The sequence below is a fragment of the Gopherus flavomarginatus genome, chromosome 3, assembly GCF_025201925.1.
Source record: "Gopherus flavomarginatus isolate rGopFla2 chromosome 3, rGopFla2.mat.asm, whole genome shotgun sequence".
NCBI lineage: Eukaryota > Metazoa > Chordata > Testudines > Testudinidae > Gopherus > Gopherus flavomarginatus.
This window is the reverse complement of record NC_066619.1, coordinates 181,467,093-181,482,298: the sequence shown is the minus strand read 5'-3', so window position 1 is coordinate 181,482,298 and position 15,206 is coordinate 181,467,093. Positions and strand designations below refer to the sequence as shown.

At 38.5% G+C, this 15,206-nt stretch overlaps 1 protein-coding gene across 2 annotated transcripts in view; it reads left to right on the top strand.

Moving 5' to 3' along the window:
- Window positions 1-15,206, top strand: part of SEC24D (SEC24 homolog D, COPII coat complex component) — a 91,386-nt gene that overhangs the window by 18,683 nt on the left and 57,497 nt on the right. Inside the window, exons 5-8 of one of the 2 annotated variants that reach the window (XM_050946263.1) lie at window positions 3,714-3,932; window positions 4,888-5,009; window positions 9,250-9,361; window positions 12,531-12,658. In XM_050946263.1, the coding sequence (XP_050802220.1) occupies window positions 3,714-3,932; window positions 4,888-5,009; window positions 9,250-9,361; window positions 12,531-12,658 (581 nt within the window). Of the gene's footprint in view, window positions 1-3,656; window positions 3,933-4,887; window positions 5,010-9,249; window positions 9,362-12,530; window positions 12,659-15,206 lie in introns of both variants that reach the window. The other variant, XM_050946262.1, reaches the window with a different exon arrangement.

Here is a 15,206-nt window from a genome sequence, read left to right as displayed (position 1 = left end):
TCATTTATCCATTTTCATCACCTAAAGCTATTAGTAAAATATGATGAAAGAGCCAACAATGTATCTCTTTTTTGATTTTTTTAATATTCTTAAATAAATCAAAAGTAAACTGTAGATTGGTCTTTGAGACCACCGTGTGGAGCATTGTTACTTAGGTTCCTAAATGTCAGTCTCATCCTGCTCCTTCAAGTGGTTCTACCTATACATGCTCTTATAAGAACCATATAGGGCAGTAGTTTTCAACCTGTGGTCCGCAGACTCCAGGGGGTCCCCAGACTGTCTAAGATTTCCAAAGGGGTCTGCACCTCTATTTGAACATTTTTAGGGGGTCTGCAAATGAAAAAAGTTGAAAACCAATGATCTAGCCTGAAGTTTTCAAAAGTGCTGAGTGCTAGCTTAACTGTGCTGTTATGTCATTAAAGGTAATCGTAAAATTCCCATTGACTTCTGTAGAAATAGAGTTGGGACAACACTATGAACTTTTAAAAATTTCACCTTACTGTTTATCAAGCATTCTTTGTGTTAGATATTTCCATAATACTGCATGTTAAATCAGCATGTCTTGGTATTTGATTGCTATTCCCACTAATGGATATTGAGACTAATTTTAGAAACGTGTCTTTTTAAAGTTTGGTTCGTCTTTGAAAGTGACTGTTAAAAAAAGGTAACTCAACAGATATGCTCCCTGGATGTACTGAAAGTCATAGCTGCTCACTTTAGAGTGTATTAAGTCTTTACTCCCATTAACACTGTAGAATGAACACAGCTGTGAGAGGAGTGAGCTGGACTCTATTCTTGCTTGCATAACATCATCAGAATTGTTAACAAAGTCCTACTTAAGGGCTTTATTGTGCCCTCATTTACAACTGTGCACCCAGGCTGAAGGCAATGGTGTTGCACAGAGGTAACAGATGGCATAATTTGAAGACAGTTACATTGCATAGTTGCATGAAATCAGAATTTGGCCTGTAGAATCTTTTACCAATAATGGTATTTTGAGAGTGAAAGAGCCCAGCTTGACTTTCAGATCCCAGGGTGAATTGTAGTGCTGCCAATTAGAAAAAAACTCTTTTTTTTTTTTTTTTTATTTGTAAATCAAGAAAATTTGAACTGAAGTTACTGGGACACAGTAATAATAGGATTCCTTTTGTCATTTTTTGCAGTTGCTTTTCAGGGTAGACCTGCACTTTAGTTTGATGTACAAGTAATTAATAATGGGGTTGAATAATTCACTACCATAGCAGTACACAGACTTCGCTTCCAGTGATGAAGTTCAGTTACATCCTGCTTTTAAAAGACTTGTTTCTGAAAGCAGATAACATAGGCATGAATTTTATGACATTAGAAAGGTAATCAGCAGCTAACCCCTTTGTGTTTTTTACAGTAATAGCACCTTTTTATAGGGAACCTCTTTGAGTCCTTGTGCCAACCTCTGTGCTTGCTGCAAAGTTCCCATATGCATTCGTTTTACTTGCGCTGGAAGAGAATGAGTGATACCCTTCTAGGCATATCTTTAAAACTTTGATAATTTGATTTCTACAATAGCAACCTACCCCCCCAAAACTTGAGTGCAAAGTAGAACAAAATCTATCAAAGCAAATTAGTTGCTAAGGTCCACATTTTCATATGTTGGTGCCTATTCTCTTTTTACAAGACACCTGTGTGAAATGTTTGATTCTGCAAATTTTGGGTGTGTGCAAGGAGACAACTACATAGATGTGTGGTTTTCTACCGTGGCATGCAAATGAAAGACTTTCATTTGCAAGCAAGCTTTGTGAGTTCCAAGAATGTATGTCTCAGTCCTTCCGTGTTGGGGCCTGAACTCTGGGAGTTTTAGGAAATATCTGTTGTAAAATCATTTTCTGGATGAAGTAGGGATCCAAGAAGTTACAAAATAAAATTTCTAATTATGCTATGTTATGATCATAAGCCAAATTCTGTGGCCTTTCATCAAACAGAACTTGGGTCATTGGGAGTTTTGCTCTATTTAGGAGTGGAGAATTTGGCTCTATGACAATAAGAAAGTGCATGTATTTTCTTACCTATTCAAGTTGATAAAGTTCCTCTGGAATGAGGATTATATTGGGATCATATAAGAAATACTGTGCTAATACAATTAGGGATCACATAATAATGAGAGGTTTCAGAGTAGCAGCCGTGCTAGTCTGTATCCGCAAAAAGAACAGGAGTACTTTTGGCACCTTAGAAACAAATAAATAAATTTTGTTAGTTCATTTTATTTTATGCTCAAATAAATGTTAATCTCTAAGGTGCCACAAGTACTTCTGTTCTTTTTGCTGATAATATAAAATAACTCTCATTATTATGTCACTAAATGTGTTTTCAACTGTACTGGAGCTACCACTGGGTTCTTGTTGAAATATCAACTCTCACATTAGTTTTTGAGCTCTTTGACTCTGTTGCTCATGTCATGCCCACTGTTCATAAATTTCAACCACAGTACTGTTTCCCAGCTTTCAGGGGGATCTTTCTGTTTTGATAGTACTTTGTTCTATTTCTAGCAAAGATTTGTTGAGTTTTGTGTGTTTATTATTTTTTAATAGTAGTTTAAATTTAGTGTGTATGCAAACCTCCCATTGACTTCAATTGGTTGGTTCTGTAGACCTACTGAAAGTTACAAAATGCAAACTTAGGGCCTGATCTAATTCATATCAGTTTAGAATTTACCATTGACTTGAATAAAAGGAGGACTGGGCTCCCATCTCTGTTTGTGTGTCTTATTTTGTTTTTTTGACTGTCACCTGCATTGTTTAGAAGGATGAATGTGTTAAAATTGAGATTGAGGACAACTACATGGTGGTATAATACCAGATAAAACCTTCCAAATTCAGGATTAGATCCCTAGATAGCATAAGTTCGGCATCACTCCATTGTCTTTACTAGTTGCTGACTCCAATGAAATGAAACCAATTTATTCTAACTGAGGATCTTGCCCTTGGTTTGTGCAATTAATCACAAAGATGGGTGCCTTTTAAAATATTCCTTAGTCTAACAGATTAAATTCACCCCTGGTGTGTTGAGAGTGCAAATGCACAGTGATGTTATGCCTGCTATGCACAGGGCTAGATTTGGTCCACTATTTTTATGATACTTCTGTGAAATGTTTCAGACTAGTCAAAAAGCATTGATTTGTGTTACTGTTAATAGCTTGCCCTTGAAAATGATTGTGTAGAAAATAGTTTTTTGCCATTCCCTTCTCAGTTACATGTAGACCTTAAATACTCTTTAGTCTACTGAAGGTATAAGTTTTACACTGCTCTGTTTCTCCTACTTACGGTGTACTACTTCTGGCTGCCAGTCCTGGTGCTCCGTAAGTAGCACATTCCTACAGGGAGCAACTTAATACGCTACACCTGGTGGCTCTTGCAGCCCTGCTGCCCAGAGCGCTGACAGCATGGGGTGCTGAGGCTGTGGAGGAGGGACTAGGGGCTAGCCTCTCCGGACGGGAGCTCAAGGACCGGGCAGGATGGTCCCGCGGGCCACTTTGCCCACCTCTGCTTTAGAGGCACTCTCAGATTAAATTACAGTATTCATACATACGCTGAAAATATATTAGCAACTAATAATATTAAATGATTGTTAGTATGTTATAATTTTCAGATCATTGGATGTATAACAGTAATGTTCTTGCACAGGTCCTGGTGCTTCTCAGAGTTCTCACATACCTTCTGGGATTCCAACATCTTTTCAAGGTCCATGTCCACCACCACCACCAACACAGCAGCAAATGGCCTTGCCACCTGGGTCTCAGATTTCTCCAGCACCAGCCAATAATATGAATGGCATTTGTACTCCACCCTCACTGCCTCCAATGGCCATGCAGGATGGGATTCCTGGATCTGTACCCCCAAATGCCAACTTGCAGCAACTTCCAGGACAACCTCCAATGCCTGGGTATCATCCACAGCATGGTAAAGATGGACATTTGATTTCTTATTAAAAAACATGCATTAAATATTGTGCATTAGAACTGCTGCCGTCTCAAGAGTAAAGCTGAAACTAAAGGTGCAGTTTCACTTTTGATATGTAGGGCCTAAACCAGTGGTCCCCAAACTTTCTGTTGCAATAGCATATTCATGTTCCCAAAAGAGTGTGGCGGGTGCCGGACGACCAGCCGCCGAGAACTGGCGTCATCAAGAAGTGTCACCGCTGAAATGCTGCTGAGAAGCAGCGGCATTTCGGCGGTGATGCTTCTTGGTGTTGCCGCTTTGTGGCAGCATTTTGGCAGCTGATTGTCCAGCGGCCATGCTCCTCAGCTGCAGGTTGTCTGGCGGAAGCGCTCCTTTGTCAGTAGGCAAGCGCACATAAATGCCCCAGTGGGCGGGCACCGTGTTGGGGACCACTGCCCTAATCAGTCATGGGAGGCACTGCCGACTACACCACAGCAGCCACATGCAGGAGGGACTTTGGTACCCATACGTGTCATGCCTAATTTTAGACTTATCCTTCAAACAATGGATCCTGGGTATAAAAGTGCAGGTGCTTTTAATTGCACTTGTAAAACTGTATCTACAAAACTAGAAGTCGGGTTAAGGCCTGATGCAAAATTCAGGTATATCATATTATACAACTACTTTCTCTCCCTTTTTGGAAGAGGGGAGAAACTGAGCTGCAAAGGGGGGGAGGGGGTTTGTTTTTTTTTAATATTCATAAATACTATTTAAGGAAGAGTTTCTCTTTCCATGTCTCCATCCTCTCCCACAAAGAAAGCACATTTTGCAGGAAGTGGGAAATACGCTATATTTTATTTTAGTAAGATTTGTATGGCAAGATAAAATGTCTAGATATTGGATGGAACAATGTAAGAGCTTCATGACAGTGTTTAAACACTTCAAATTTGATGAATGGGCTTTTGTAATTCTGCAGCCAACTATGGCCCTCAGATGGCAGGCTCTCAGCACTCTTTTTCTGGTGCCTTTCCTGGGGGTCCAGGACAGCTTGCTGGTCCACAACAGAGGAAGCTTGATCCTGACTCCATCCCAAGCCCTGTAAGTAATATTGTGTTTAGTTTATAATGAATGCTTTCATATTAGATTGTTACAAAGAAATATAAAAGCTAACTTTGTATTTTTATGTTGTTGGGTTTTTTAGACTTCTAAAATGTGCTGTGCCACGTGGCTCGTAGAATATGTTCATAATGTAACAGAATTCTTTAATTATGTTGTCACTTCTAGATTAAGTGGCAGCCGTGTGTAGCTTTAGTGCCATTTTTGGAAAATATCCATGAATCTTATTAGAAAATGAGTGTAGACTTTCTACTCTAATTCATTGCTTTTTTTTAATGTGGCTTCTCTGTAATATTACAGTATAATTCCCTTCAGCAACACCTGATCTGTTCCCAGGGATTCATACACACAATTCTGCTTTGAGCAGGGGGTTGGACTAGATGACCGCCTGAGGTCCCTTCCAACCCTGATATTCTATGATTAATTACTACTCGCAAACCTTTCAAATAAACCACCATCTCCTGTTATTCCAGGAAGATCTACAACTTTAATTGTATCTGAAATACTGTCATTTGAACTAAATGCCCAGAGGATTGGAAAAATCATCCAAAGCATCAATGGGGATCTGTAAATGATGGACAATGAAGCAGTAGGATGTACAGGCCTATTCTATTGTTGAATTAAAATGGCTTAGGAAAACTTTTCTGCTACGTGCCTGATTCTCTTCTCCCCCCCTCCCTTTCTTTTACACTGTTGAAGACAGTGGAGTTACTCTTTATTTACATGTATTTGAGTGAGATCAGAATGAGGCCTTGCATGTTAAGGAAAATGTACAAAAAGTTTTGAACTGTATTTAATCTCTTGGCTGGTCATCTCCCCTATTACAATAAATTATTTACTCAGCCACTAATTGCTAATAAGATTTCACACTCATCTAGAAATGCTTTATGTTCAGAGACCTCTTTAACTATCCACTGTTACTGACAACAGCCCTGTGGAATCTGACCTTGCACAGCTAACTGGACTATTAGTTCCCCAATTTTATATATTATGTACTTACAGTTTTTACTGACCTTCCATAAAAAAGGAGCATCTATTCTTTGCTTTTTGACACTTTTTAATAATACAGCTATGCAAATAAACTACTTCAGGAGCTCCCTTCTGCCCTACCATTAATGTAACTCAGAAGACAGCAACTGAACACATTTCTCCTCTTTTATGTTCTTCCTCCAGAATCGTCCTAGACTCCCTTTGCTTGGGCAAGCCAACAAACTGAGGACAATATTGGACCAGAGAAGGGGGAAGTGAGGGGTGGGAAAACAAGTTCCAAAGCTGAGGAGCCTTTGCTGAGGATATGCTGTTAGGTGACAGAGTGCAGCCCTGTGTTTGAGTGGGGCTCCAGCTCAGGCACCTATGCTGACCACAACTCTGAAAGTATGGTGAAAGAAGAGGCAGAAAAGTGACTGGCTGAAGAGCAGAGAAATATAGGAATCAAGATTAAAACTTGGGGTTTCATGGTCCTGTACTCAAACCACTCTTGTTAAATTAGGCACTTGTAGTAGTAAGGCTGTCTATAGCATGTTTATAAACAAGTCTTTCTGTTCTGTGTGCAGTAGAAGATATTTAGGAACACCTTGCGAATCACAGTGAACAATGATTATTTTTCCACTAAGCCTATTGACAAGTAAGATTTCGTAGATAGCAAGTTGCTGCTTTTGTCACCTTTGATTGCATACTAGATTAGAGTTAATTTAATTTTTTTTCTGAATCTCAAATAGTATCTCTGGGCTCCATTATAAATTAATATTGTAAAACAATTGTTTCTGTTACTGGCATACACTTTGAGGTCGTAGCACTACTGTAAGAACCATTGAGACATGAATGATAAATTCCACTGAGGACTTGAGTTTGGTGTTCCAAGGATTGCAGATGCATTCCATGAGCATTCTGACAACAGCCATTGTGCCTATCTTATTAAAAATAGCTTGCACTTAGTTCAAGGAGGAATACTTTTTTTGCATTGGATATAGTTGCGTTGTATTACTGTTACGTTGTTCTAGTTCTTTACTTCTCAACATCTTCGAGAAATTTGAAGTAGACTGAACTGCTAATTCCCTCTTTTGCACATTTGTGCTATTGAAATATTTGTAATATTTTGTCTTGGACTTAAATACATATATCTATTAGCTCAAAAATGTTAAAGGGTGTGATTTCAAAAGCACCTAAGTCAGTTAGGAACACAAGTCCTGCTTGAATGTCAATGGGACTCGTGCTCAGAAGTCCCTGTTACCCAGATTCTCAAAGGATTTAGATGCCTAGCTTGCACTGGAAGTTAGGAGCCTAAATACCTTTGAAGATCTGGACTTTAGGCACTTATGAAAACGTGACCCCGGAGCCACCAGTGGACAGACAGCCGCGCTATTAACTATGTGTCCATGGAATCTCATGTATGTTTTCCATTATGTGTAAGGAAGAATTTACAATAAAGAAATATATTGTTAATACTCCATGAAATAGGGTATAGCTGCTGGGGCAGGAGGGTAAGGCCACTCCTTTGATCAGTTCAGACTCTGTTTGGTGGTCTTCAGGCATGGATGAAGATGATGTGTAACAGTTGACACTGGAGAGAGGGAACCTTGAGGGAAAGGGCTCTCTGTTGCTCACTTCAGATGTAACTAGGTGTGACAAACTATTATGTAAAAATTAAGTGTTTTTATGACTTGTAAGTGTAGGCATTTCCTTTAGTAGATAAGTCATCTCACCATTTCCTATAAAGCAGGATAACATGTTAGAATTCTATCTTAAAAAATATCCCTGGAATAATCTGATGTCTTGTTTCAGTTACCCTAGGAGAATAAACAAACTTGACAGTGACAGCAATGTTAAAAAGAAGTTGTTAGTTTGTTTTAGCAGCATAGTAAGGATCAGAACTACATCTTTAAAAGAAAAGAGATCTGGTTCAGTGACTGTAAAGGGCAACGATCTAATTGAAAATGAGGGATAAATATCTGTGCGTGTGTGTTATGTTTATAATATAAAGTTACAACAGTGTTGCCAGCTAAATGCTTTTTTATGTATAGCCAATGTTTAGAATTTCCTACAAGATTCATCTGTGCTCTGAAAACATCTATGAAATGCAGCATCTGTACTTTGTCAACAACTAGTTCCAAGAATAATGATATATTTATGTCAGTTAACTCTTGAGAGTGCAGTTTACATGCGTTTTCTACAGGGTTCAGTCTGAAAAAGGTTCAGTTTCTTCAGTCAATGGACTTTTTTTGGAGTAAATAATTTGTTTTCCCTTTATGCAAGCAGCTAGCAATAGGTACACAAGCTGAAGAGTAGAGAGGAAGCCAAGCAAGCTAAAAATGCAATACAGAAATGTAGCCATTTAAAGGGACAGAGTCAGTTACACTGGGAAAGGTTCAAAATGGTACTTGCCCCCGTGATTTTTCCCAATGTATTGGAAATATCTTTTAAATAACAGCCAGTGGGCTCTATCCTGATGTAGTTGCCTTGATCTCTACTGTCTGACAGAGACTTCATGAGTCTCTCAACCGCAGTTAAGTTTCAGGTGCAAGCTAAACTGCTATAAACCAGGCTTAAATAAATGCAAGAATGTCCACACACAACTCTCCAGTTTCACTAAATCTGTTCAACAGAACACCTTTAGTTAAATTGGTCCCAGTTTTGTATTTTAGATGGGGCTGAAGAAGCAATTTATCATGCTAATTATGGCCTCAAGGGGCTATTCATTTCTGTATCCATCCCAGGGGCAGATTTACAATTTCACCCAGCATGACAATTTGCCTCCTGGAGGCAGCTGCTGGCTGTAGAAGACCTGCCAGCTTGACTCTTCTGCTGTTTGTTATTCAGGGAGAAAAGTCTCTCCTTTTAGTGGAGAACTTTGCTGAGATTGCGTCCCCATTAGTCCATTCCTGAGAGTTTTCCTGTAGAAGAGGGAATTGAGCATTGACTGTCTGACATTCTTGGTTTGTCCATTATCCAGGTCTACTGTGACAAAGTTCAACCCTAGGCAAATAGGAACTAAGAAGGTGCATAAAACAGTTATGGACATAGATATATGTATATTATTGTTTTTAATCCTCTTTGGACAATACATGCTACAATATACTCCTTATCTACAATGCACATCTATAGATAATGAATGATAATAGGGTTACCTGGGGTGGGCATTACTTGTAAACTCTGAATGAAATTGAGGAAATTCATAGTCTACCCTATTCCATGTTGTTTTTTTTTTTTATTACTGATTCTTCAGATTCAAGTAATTGAAAATGATAAGGCTTCCAGAGGAGGTCAAATCTATGCTACAAACATCAGAGGCCAAGTTCCTCCTCTTGTCACCACAGATTGTGTGATCCAAGATCAAGGTAACTATTTGTGGAATCACTTTGGGTTTTTTACTAGTTAAAATGAAGTTAAAAAACAATTATCAACTGAAATTTTCAAATTTGGTTGCTTAAAATTATGCTCCCAAACCCATAATTAAGCACCTAGTCAAAGGTGGTGGCATGACTTTCAAAAATGCCGAGAGCTCCTGAACCTCTTATTAATTTCAATGGAATATATGGTTGCTCAGCACTTTTGAAAAGATATATACTAATTAGACGCTTGTGCCATAAATAAAAGGCAAAACCCATTCAGTGTGTCCTTAATGTGCCTTCATTTCCATTGTCTCTGTTGTGTCTGTAAAACATTGCTAATTGTTCTTTTTATCCCTACTAGTTAAGATAACATGGAAGAGAAATGACAATACTAAATGTTAATAGTTCAGAGCAATTCAGTCACTGTTACTGTATTTCTATGGCAGTATTGTGTATAACAAAATAGTGAGAGAGAGAGAAAAATGCAAGCTTGTAACATGGAAATATTGAGTACCAGTGTTAACTGAGGATCTTTATACCTCAGCCCTGCATACACACCATAAGCACATGCCTAGTTTTACATTCCTGAATACTCCCATTGACTTTGTTAACATTTGGCTTCACTGAGATTATACATATGCCAAAGTGTTTGCAGGATCATGGCCTTGCTGTGCTCTTTGAGGCTGTTGCTCTAGCAGAGGCTGAGTGGCTGACAGCTCCTCCAGTATAGGCAGTGAGAATTCTGGAGTGTTCTGCTCCTTTCAGAATCTGGCCCTTAGTACTGCCAGCTCCTTCATAACAAAACAGCATAGCATCTAGAGTGGAAAGATAAACGTAGTTGTGAGCTCCAAGCAGAACCTTTAACCTGACAGGAGTCACCTGAGCAAATCCTTTTTCCTAATAACACAGTCAAAAAAGCCTGAGAGTAATAGCAACCCTGAGCCCTACAATCCACACTTAAACTCATGTCATAGTTCAGAATTACTTAACTTCATACCAAGAGTTGCACACTCTAAAAGCTCTGCATTTGAGGGGTAACCTGGCTGGCTTTCCATGTGCTGCAGGACATTGTCAAGGAATATACGCAGTATCCTTCCCCAAAACTGTTGTGGTTTATAATAAGCGTATTTCAGTTACAAGAATAAGCTTCAACTATGAAATATGAATAAAATTTTAGTAAATCTTTTCTTTTGAAATAGAATATTTGAGTAGTTTAGTTGTATAAAATAGTGGGAATAGCTGTGAGGATTTTTTCTAATTAATTAAGGAATCCGCTTCAGCTCCCCCTGTGCAGGGAAAGTAATGATTAAAGGAATCATGCAGACTCACTGGTGCGTCCGTGCTGGAATATAAGGTTAAAAAACTGACACTTGCCAAGTTGAACTTGTGATATACTGTCCATTTCTATTCCTGAGGCTCAAACTATATGGTCAGAGTACAAGCTCAGTCTCTGGGTTCAGTTTTTCCTCTTGTTTGTGTAGCTCCAGCTGTTTCCTTCTTGGCAATCTGCTGGTCCCCCAGGTAGAGTGATCGCTAATCTTAACTTCCACACGCATTTTGCGATGGCAGAATTTGTGCGTGTTATAACTCAATATAAGACTCTCCCTCATGTAAATTAAATTTGTGATGCCATTAGCTCAGCATTCATTTATCTGTGTTTGGATAAAGTCTGCTTGGGTAAAATGTATAACTACATATTCTTCCGCTTTTTGGAGGGCAGGGAGGGAGGGGAAGGGAGAGACTGTCTTTTAAGCAAAGAAGTGTGTTCCAAATAACTAAGTACAGTTTCAGGCTGAACTTTTAAAAGGAGTCTGAGAGTGAGATGCCTAGCTCCCATTGACTTTCACTGGCTTTTGGGAGCCCAGCTCCATAGGATTCCTTTTGAGATCCTAGCCACAATTGCCACACTGAATGTTTTCTACTAGAGCATCAATAGCGTATTCATGCCAGGAATAATTATTAATGATACAGCAACATATGTGTGGAAGACACTGACAAGTACTGAAAGAAAACAAGGTTCCTGCCCCAATGAACTTTAAATATCTTTAGTTCTCTGAAACAGTGAGGAAAGCCTATGAGGAAGAGGTGTAGTGGGCTGATAGCCCATGAGAGGAAAGTATGCAGAAGCTCACATGGGAAGAGGAGGAAGCTTTTGCTAGTGTATTTATATTATGTTCAGTGTTTACATTTGAATTGTCACTTTGCATTCTTGTCTTTTTTTTTCTCTTATAACCACTGTGTGGATAAGAATCAATGACTTTTTTTAAATAAAAAAAAAATTGGATTTTTTAAAATTTTGAATACAGGGTTGTTGTTTTTTAAAAATTAACCTATTTAAAATTAAATTTGAAATTGAAACCTATGTTCAGATCACAACTTCTTATAATCTGTTAAAATGGTTTAAATTCTAGTTAAAAATAATTCAAGCAACACATTTGCCAAGTTTCAAAGAAAGTCAAACCATTGCTGGAAGTCACTGGCTGAGCACGTAGAACTAGAGTTTGTTGAAGTGCTAACCCAGCAGTAGCGTCTTTTTCCAGGTGCAGGGAGAATGTTTTCTTTTATTTCAATTTATTCAACTAGTTCAGTTCAATGATTAGTTTATTCAAAGTTAAGAAATCAGTTGGAAGTTGGAAAAAAGCAGGAAAGCTTGTTTTCCTCTTCTAACCTATGCATGAAGGGGGAGACCTACTAGTTCTAAAATCTTACAGGACGTGGTAAGCAGTAACAGTTCCGTTCACTAACTACGGATAGCACTTTGTTTACTAAATAATTTTTAAATGCAAAACAAGTTTTGATAAACTTTTTGTACATATTCATTACATTTAGTGTAGCTTTATTTAATAAAAAAATAAAATGCTATTTTGACACTAATAGCAAGTAAAATGTTCGTCATCATCTAGTAAAATGTGTATAGATACAGTTTATCCTCCTGGCTAGCAAAAAGAAGCTCCACAATTATGTAAAGGCTACATTTAGCTGAAAATCAAATGTTCTAATTCTTACCAAGCAATGAAAATCAACTTTTCTTTGAGAAAATAACTGAAAAGTGCAAATTCAGAACACAATTAAAATTCATTATTTAAATCAAGGTTTCCTTCTTGTTGATTTAAATCATGATTTAAATTGCTTTGATTTAAATCAATCCACCCTATCTCATAATATGTTCTTTTAGGCAATGCCAGCCCTCGTTATATTCGATGTACTGCCTACTGCTTCCCATCCTCTTCTGATATGGCCAAACAAGCTCAGATTCCATTGGCTGCTATCATCAAGCCTTTTGCTGCTGTTCCACCAAATGAGGTAAGAAGTCAATAAATACCTATCCAAAAGACCTACTTCATGGTTTCGCATATTATGATTTTATATGACAGATTAGTTCTTTCATGGTCAGACTGTATTTACCCTAGCATTTTAGGGAGAAAATCTACAATTCTTGCAGTGGTGCAACTCCACTGGTGATAGCAACAGTGCAAATGCTAATGTAGACAGGATTTAGTGTTACCACCGTGTCATCATGACTAAAAAATTAGGCATCATAGGTTACCACCGCTGTGTCCCCAGCTTCTGCTAGCACTGCCAGTGTTGCTACCTCCATTGGAATTCCATGCAAGTGTAGACAAGGCCAGTGAAAGATTGCAGCCACAAAATGTCTTTCACTAAATTACTGCTTATCAGTACCAAATGTCACTTTAAAACTTGGACACTTTCAGCAGAGTGGAGCAGTGAGGTTTCTCATTATGGTACCTTTATATACCCACCAAAATAACTATGTTAAAAGAACATTATTAAGGTGTTAAAGTCAAATACTCTCAAGTTAAGAAATACTAGAATTAAGGTTGTCTTTGCAATCTTAACTTGACCTCGCTGTGCATATGCATTATAAGACACTCTTTGATTAAATGATCACATAATGTTTGATCAAATATTAACTTTTGAGTGCTTGAATTTACAACCATAATGTTCCTTTAATGTAGTTTTCTGTGTATAATTTCCTAAGTTGTTGAAAAAGCTAAGTAAAAAACTGAAATTCTGTCATGTGGTATCATTGTGGCACCCACATTGTTCATCAACAGGATTAAAACCTTTAGATCGTCCAAACAGACCTCTGCCACTTGTGCTAAAGGAGAACTGATAGCAGTAATAGAATGTCATCGTCTATTTGGACCAGCAAAGAGATGAACTGGACACTTTGCTGCTCCCTTTCACAGATATTTGCTGTCACCAAAGAAATGGTGAGACTCAGAAATCTTGAATTCCATTCCAGGCTCTGGATGGGAGTTTGCTCTAGTGGCCACAGGTTCCCTCCAACCTGACCGTGTCCCAGTTCTCTCTCTTCCTCACTCCTGGCTCCTCATCCTAGTCTCCTTGTCTATCCAGTTCAAGTCTCAGCTAGTCCCAGTTTTCCCATCCCAGCTTCTCATTGTATATGTCTATTTCCCCCACCTTAACCTCCAGTTACCCCCATTCCCACTACCTCTGTCCTGATATTCCTCCTTAGTCCCCTGCTCTCTCCAGCTTCTTGTCCACGTGTCTTTGACCATCCAATTCTATCCCCATACTCAGCTCCACATCTGTTGCCCCTGACTCCTCAGTTCCTTTCCTCATTCTTGGAAACAGCTCAACTGTTTTGGCTGAAATTTTGCAGAAAGATTTAGCATGAAATAGACACCCAGCATGAAAAATTCCAGCCTGAATGGTTAACGTTTGGTAAACAAAGTCTTGTAATCAGAAGCATTGCACAACCTTAGTAGGCGGTGCTGAGCCCCATCCTATAACCCCTGACCTTTTCTGCTACTGCTGAAATATGTAGCTCTGTTTTGAAGTCAAGATCACAGTGAATAAAAAGGCTCTTTCATATGGAGGAAGCCTTACAAATATTAAACAATATCAATATTAATTTTTTGTTTTAGAATTGTTGATGTTTTCTAATATTGAAGCCATATATTTCTTTAAAAAAGGGATTCCTCTGCCCTTGTGAACTGTGGTTTCATATCTTTTGCTTTTTGTAGCCTTTTGACTTGACCAAGGTATACTATAAAGAGTTAAAGTGTCTGAGAAAGTGTGTACATCAATATTTCAAGTCTCTCATCCAGTACTAGAGCTAATGATTGCAGGTACAAAATGCCCGTGCCTTTGGAATACTGAGTAGTTCACAGGAGCTCCCATAAAAGCAATCAAGCAGCATTTTGCAGATGGGGCTGACGAGGATTAGGTGCAAAGTGAGAATCCATCTTTCAATAAGCTCACTTTGACATTTGATGGCTTTTTGATTAGGGAAGGGAAATGCTGGTTTTTACTGGTCATAGTTTCTCATTTGATTAGTTGTAATGTCTCCTCTCTTTTACAGTTTCTAAAATGCTCAATGCTAGCAACCAACAAATTTAATGTTTGTTTTTTTATTAAAAAAGCGCATATGAAAAAGCACAGAATGTATTACTAGGACTCAAAGAATCCTGTGGCACCTTATAGACTAACAGACGTTTTGGAGCATGAGCTTTCGTGGGTGAATACCCACTTCCTCAGTTGCATCTGAGGAAGTGGGTATTCACCCACGAAAGCTCATGCTCCAAAACGTCTGTTAGTCTATAAGGTGCCACAGGATTCTTTGCTGCTTTTACAGATCCAGACTAACACGGCTACCCTCTGATACTAGGACTCAGTGAACCATGGCTACAACATGCCCGTACGCTATGTCTGCAGACTCTCTTATGTGACTTGGATCAGTTAAAGGAGCTGCAAATGACAGTTGAACTATAAAATTGATTTTGTTTACCAAGTTAATGGCACACTTGACATTTGATTTCCTTTAATACTGGAGATATAGATAGATAGATTTTTCATTATGTTG